The sequence below is a fragment of the Monoraphidium neglectum genome (assembly GCF_000611645.1).
Source record: "Monoraphidium neglectum strain SAG 48.87 unplaced genomic scaffold scaffold03249, whole genome shotgun sequence".
Taxonomy (NCBI): domain Eukaryota; kingdom Viridiplantae; phylum Chlorophyta; class Chlorophyceae; order Sphaeropleales; family Selenastraceae; genus Monoraphidium; species Monoraphidium neglectum.
In genome coordinates this window covers 6,213-7,058 of record NW_014010379.1, presented here as the reverse complement: position 1 = coordinate 7,058, position 846 = coordinate 6,213, and the positions used below count along the sequence as shown (strand labels likewise).

Sequence of the window (846 nt, the reverse complement as noted above, 5' to 3'; positions counted from 1 at the left end):
ACCCGAGGGCCCGCAATACGGTGGGCGGCCGATGTGCGCGCCAGCGGGCAGGGGGCCCGGGGACGCGCCCATCGCGCGGCCCAAATCCGCGGGGTCCCCTCGAGCTGCGTGCCCCTGCTCCAGTGCGCCCCTCTCTCCGCCTCACCACTGGTCTGGAAAGTTCACCAAGACCGCCGTCACAGGCGGCGCCTGCTCCAGCGCGTCGCGCACCTCGCCGCCGCCTTCGTTGCCGCCGCCGCCGTCCTGGAGCGCCAGCAGCCGCTCCTTCACGCCGCCATCCAGCAGCATCGCGCGGCAGCGGCGGCACAGCCACCGGTTCATGCGCCCCAGCAGCTTCAAAGGGTTGAACCTCTCCACCACCCCGCCCCCGCCGCCGCCGCCGCCGCCCGAAAGCGCCGCCTGCAGCGCGGCGGGGGCGCCGCCCTGGAGCGTGTCTGGGTAGTTGATGAAGCGGCAGGGCGGCGTGGGCGGCGAATCGCCGGGGTCTGGGGGCGGCGGTGGGGGGTTGGGGTGGCTGCTATCCGCCAGGCTGGCGGCGTAGTAGCCGGAGAGCGCCGTTTGATAGAACGAGGTCGTGGGTTCCATCGACAGCACGGTGCAGGCGTGACCTCTGGGGGGCCGGGTGTGGGGAAAACAGTTGAGGGTTTGGTGGTCGTGGGGAGAGGGCTGTGCATGCGGCAGGCCTAGCGCAGAGCGTCAAAGACGGTGGGGGCGTGAGTACGAGGCTGGGGGGGTGGTTCAAGGGGGCGCCAGTGGCGATAGGGGGCCCTCAATGCAATGACAGGCAGATGGGGGGTGCCGCAGGGGATTGCTGACGAGGCGGGTCATGACAACCTTCAGGCAAGG

The 846-nt window shown here is 71.4% G+C and overlaps 1 protein-coding gene across 1 annotated transcript; it reads right to left on the bottom strand.

Moving 5' to 3' along the window:
* Nucleotides 1-141: 141 nt before the first annotated feature.
* Nucleotides 142-585, bottom strand: MNEG_12449 (hypothetical protein; the record flags this gene model as incomplete). Its single annotated transcript, XM_014039080.1, has 1 exon — nt 142-585. One exon carries the CDS (start codon nt 583-585, stop codon nt 142-144), a length of 444 nt encoding a protein of 147 aa, XP_013894534.1.
* Nucleotides 586-846: the final 261 nt, after the last annotated feature.